We start from the raw sequence: 4,999 nt of genomic DNA, 5'->3' as shown, positions 1-4,999 counted from the left end.
CCACCCATCCACCCATCCACCTACCCACCTACCCACTCATCCACCCATCCATCCACCCATCCACCTATCCACCCATCCATCCACCATCCATCTACCATCCATCCACCCACCCATCCATCCACGAACCCACCCATCCACCCACCCATCCATCCATCCACCATCCATCTACCATCCAGCCACCCACCCAACCATCCACCATCCATCCGTCCATCCATCCGCCCATCCATCCATCCACCCACCATCCACCCACCATCCACCCATTTATCCATCCATTCTCCCTCCCTCCATTTACCACCCATTGGTCATATGATACTCTGTCTGGAAACTCTGACACGACATCTTGGCCACTTCTGTGCTGCCCATGCCTCCTACCTGTGGTAGCATCCATGTGGCTGATTCCTTAGCTAAATTCTGCACAAACCTGAGAGGCCTGAGTGGAACATCTACCATGTGCCAAGCCCCTGCTGGCAGATGCTGGTGAGCAGGTCATGGTCTTGTGGTATCAGTGAATGAGCAGCAACTGTCCTATCCCAGAACCTGCCTGGTGTGCTCAGGTTGACGTGAGGAGGGATGCGGTTTTCCCCCAGGATCCCTCAGCACTCTGTTCAGGGCAGCTGTTTCTCCCCACTGACCACAACTGCAGCTCCAGGGCTGTGGTGCGACGGGGCCTGCCTGGCACCTCCTGTCCTTTCTACTCACCCCTCTTTCCCTGCAGTTTGGGGAGCACTTTGAGTTCGACTGCAAGAACTGTGTCTGCCTGGAGGGTGGAAGTGGCATCACCTGCCAGTCCAAGAGGTGCAGCCAGAAGCCTGTTACCCACTGTGTGGAAGATGGCACCTACCTCGCCACGGAGGTCAACCCTGCTGACACCTGCTGCAACATTACTGTCTGCAGTAAGGCCATGCCCTGGGGCCCGCACCACCTCTCGGATGTGCACACATCCCCGTAGGCCGGGCTGTCTGTTGTCTTCTCTGTGGCAAGTGGGGAAACAGCTGGCTTGGGGGCCTCTGATGTGCCCCTTGAGAGGGCTTGGGAGGGGGCCGCTGGGCACAGTCCAGGCATCCCTGCTGCAGGGCCTGACCTGGATGGGGAGGGGACCCTTGGTGGTGCCTGGGGGCTTTGCCTGTGAGGAGCCACCCTCATGGCCGCATGCCCACCCTGTCTTCAGAGTGCAACACCAGCCTGTGCAAAGAGCAGCCTCCCGTGTGCCCACTGGGATTTGAAGTGAAGAGCAAGATGGTGCCTGGCAGGTGCTGCCCCTTCTACTGGTGTGGTAAGCAGGGCTGGTGGGCGGGGCAGGGGGAGGCTGCCGCCCGGGGTGGGGGGGCTGGTGGGCGGGCAGTGGGGAGGCTGCAGCCCGGGGTGGGGTGGCTGTGGGGGATGGGCTTCCTCCTGGGGGCCTCAGATTCTGGGGACACAGATGGCTGCATGCTTGGCTGATGCACCCACCCCAGCCTTGAGCGCCCACTGGGTGTGCACCAGGAGTGGGGGTCTGGCCAGGTGGCCACCCCGGGGCAGTCTCCAACGAATGGCATTCTCCGTTCTTTCTCCCAAGAGTCCAAGGGGGTGTGCATTCACGAGAATGCTGAGTACCAGGTGAGCCCTGGGGTGGGGGAGGGGGGAGGAGGGGAGGAGGTCGGCTGCAGTATGGGGGTCCTGGCAGGCTCTTGGGCTGGCTGGGGTGCTGGAGAGGCCCCTGCCTCATGTCTTTCCCTATGCCCAAAGCCCGGTTCTCCAGTCTATTCCTCCAAGTGCCAGGACTGCGTGTGCACGGACAAGGTGGACAACAGCACCCTGCTCAACACCATCACCTGCACCCATGTGCCCTGCAACACCTCCTGCAGCCCAGTAAGCGGCCACCCCAACCCTGGCTCCCACCTCAGCCTGCCCTTTTCCCTCCTCCCAGACAAGTACCCGGGCGCATGTCTGTGTTGTGACACTTTCTTTCCTCCTTTCAATGCCAACCTCTCCCTGTCCCCACCTCTCCATCCTGACACCTGCCCAGCTTGGGGCCTCCTCCAGGTGGGGGTTGTCGGCAGTCCTGCAGGCTTTGTGTGGTGTGGGGTACAGGCTGGGAGTTCAGCTGCAGTGGCATGTCTGTGCGCGCAGGGCTTTGAACTCGTGAAGGCACCCGGGGAATGCTGCAAGAAGTGTGAACAGACGCACTGTATCCTCGAGCAGCCTGATAACCAGCACGTCATCCTGAAGGTGTGTGCTGCTGGCCCTGACATGGCCGGGCAAGGTACAGGCCACCCAGGATCCCCCAGCTGAGTCCTCCCGGTCCTGGACGCAGCTGTGATGGGCGTCCTAGGGCTGCCATGACAAATGAGCAGGTGTCTTCAGGGCAGAAAGGGATTCTCCTGGTTCTGGGGCCCAGAAATCCAAGAGCAAAGGGCCTCAGGGCTGTGCTCCCTCAGAGGCTCTAGGCAAGGACCCTTCCCAGCCTCTGGTTACTCCAGGTGCCCCTTGGCTGTGGCCATGAGGTTTCCTTCCCTGTGTCTGTCTCTCCTCTCCCTTTTAAGGATTTAGGGCCCCCCCCCAGCAGGATGATCTCATCTTAGGATGCTTCATTTAATGACACCTTCAAAGATCCCTTTTCCAAGGCAGTTCACGTTCATAGATTTAGAGTCACAACACAGATCTTTGAGGGTTGTGTGGGCTCGACTGGTGCCTGATGTGGGGTCCCGCCCGTGTCGCTTGTCCTGTGGCCCTGGGCCTTGCCAGGAATCCTCCCCAGCCAGGTGTCTCCAGGGTGTCTTCCTGGCTGGGCTGGGGCTGGGCCTGTTGCCCTCCCTCACCAGAGCTCCCTGCCCCACAGCCTGGGGACTTCAAGAGCGACCCCAGCAACAACTGCGCGTTCTTCAGCTGCGTGAAGATCAACAACCAGCTCATCTCGTCCATCTCCAACATCACCTGCCCCGACTTTGATGCCAGCATTTGTGTCCCGGTGAGTGGGCCACCTGGGGCCTGGCTGTGGGGAGTGGGGACGCCTGGTGTTCCGGGGGTCTGGGGCCCCAGCGCTGCGACAGTGGCCTCAGGCCTGGTCTGAGCTGCCACAGGAGGCTTTGCCTGGGGCTTTCTGCAGCAGCTGCTCCCGCCCATGGCATGGGAGGTGCTGTCACCCCCAGGAGTGTCTGGGGGTCCCGGGCTCATTCTTCTTTCCCTCCAGGACTCCATCACATTCATGCCCAATGGATGCTGCAAGACCTGTGAGTACAGGGCATAGCCTGGGGGGTGGGCAGGGTCGGGGCACAAGGGCTGGTGCCCTCAGCCCTGCCTGGGGTGGCTGGAGGATGGACAATGGCCTCCGGGTGGGCAGTGAGGGCTGGGGGCTGAGGCCGAGCCTGGGGAAGGGACGCAGCGAGGGAGAGTCGCCCTCTCCCCTCGAAGATGTGGAGGCCCTGCCCCGAGCCGCTGCCCCCTCTCCCCAGGCATCCCTCGCAATGAGACCAGGGTGCCCTGCTCCACCGTCCCCGTCATCACAGAGGTTTCGTACGCCGGCTGCACCAAGACCGTCTCCATGAATCGTTGCTCCGGGTCCTGCGGGACATTTGCCATGTGAGTTCCAGGCTGGGAGTGTGCCTGGAGGGGGCGGTGGAGGCCCCATAGAGGCGAGAGGCCAGCGCTGGCCCTGGGAGGTCGCCCCTCACTCCACCCTCCCCGCAGGTACTCGGCCAGTGCCCAGGCCCTGGACCACAGGTGCTCCTGCTGCAGAGAGGAGAAAACCAGCCAGCGTGAGGTGGTCCTGAGCTGCCCCAATGGTGGCTCGCTGACACACAGCTACACGCACATCGAGAGCTGCCAGTGCCAGGACACCATCTGCGAGTTGCCCACCGACACCTCCCGCCGGGCCCGGCGCTCCCCCAGGCATCTGGGGAGTGGGTGAACTGGGTGGGCACAGCCACCCTTCACTGCCCTCCACAGTTCTGCCTCCCCCGGACCCTCTGAACTTCCTGGCCTCCTAAGCTTGGCTTCCTCTCTTCAGATATTTATTGTCTGAGTCTTTGTTCAGTCTTTGCTTTCCAATAATAAACGCAGGCAGACACGTCGCACTGTGTGGTTTAGGTTGGTGCTGCAGGGGTGTGGCTTGGCCACTGTGCATGGCGGAGGCCTGGCCACCGGGATTTGCACACAGGACATGGGGACACCACACACATGCCACGTGGTTGGCACATCCCTCGTACCAAATGCAGGGGGATGTGGGGGCTGCCTGCCCTCCACTCCCGGTTCTCACCCTGGGCAAAACCCCCATGGGGCCGCGGAAACGTGGTCAGATTCCCTGGTAGGAATCCGCCCAGCCCTGAATCTGTGAAAAGAGCCCTGGGTTCCTTCACAGCCATTTCCCAGGCTTGCCATGGTTGATGGGGACTTTGTGTAGCCTCGATGGTCAGGTGGCCCTGGGGAGGGTGTGAGTGTGTGTGTGCGAGCATTTGCTTGTGTGCACACGTGTCTGCATGTGCCGTATGTATGTGAATTGCACCTTGCCCTGGGTCTCTACACTGGGAAAATGGAGAAAGTCTTAGTCCTCAGGTCACTGTCAGCTCCTGCTGCAAAGTGACAAAAGGCAGCTAGGACCTGGTGGCCCCGTCAGGGCTTTGGGGAGCTGCCAGGCAGAGCTGCCAACGCCTTCAAACCTGCAGAAGTTCTGGTTGGCTCTGTAGACCCAGCCAGACAGGGGGCACTGGTGTGGACCCTGGGCACAATGCCTACTCGTGTTGGAGAGCTGAGCCCCCGGCCTTCTAGGTGGAGCCCACGGAGGCTGCTGGGGTCAGAGCAGGTGCTTATATAGTTCAGAGAGGAGTCTGGTGTCTCCTGTCAAAGGCAGGTGTGTGCAGGGAGGCCGAGGCCCCTGAGCACCGTGATCCAACTTCGAGCATCCTCTGAGGTCAAAGGGGAGGACATCTGACCGCAAGGCTGTGCCACACCCTTTACCTGTGTCGAAACCCTCAGGAGGGCAGACACCTGGCTCTGCACTTCCAAAGCCAGGGTGCAACCGGTC

General features: G+C 61.2%; 1 protein-coding gene across 1 annotated transcript; it reads left to right on the top strand.

Annotated features, from left to right (window-relative positions):
- Positions 1-715: 715 nt before the first annotated feature.
- LOC111520611 (mucin-2-like) lies at positions 716-4,045 on the top strand (the record flags this gene model as incomplete). The annotated part of the gene is made up of 9 exons (XM_026450555.1): positions 716-893; positions 1,169-1,273; positions 1,556-1,596; positions 1,726-1,848; positions 2,110-2,208; positions 2,819-2,947; positions 3,170-3,209; positions 3,432-3,558; positions 3,667-4,045. Coding segments are annotated over 9 exons (1,062 nt in total), but the record flags the coding sequence as incomplete, so codon positions are not given.
- Between the last annotated feature and the right edge of the window lie 954 nt (positions 4,046-4,999).

Source organism: Piliocolobus tephrosceles, unplaced genomic scaffold, assembly GCF_002776525.5.
Source record: "Piliocolobus tephrosceles isolate RC106 unplaced genomic scaffold, ASM277652v3 unscaffolded_21777, whole genome shotgun sequence".
NCBI classification, from domain to species: domain Eukaryota; kingdom Metazoa; phylum Chordata; class Mammalia; order Primates; family Cercopithecidae; genus Piliocolobus; species Piliocolobus tephrosceles.
Note: the sequence above shows the minus strand (reverse complement) of the source record. Positions and strands in the feature narration are given on the sequence as shown.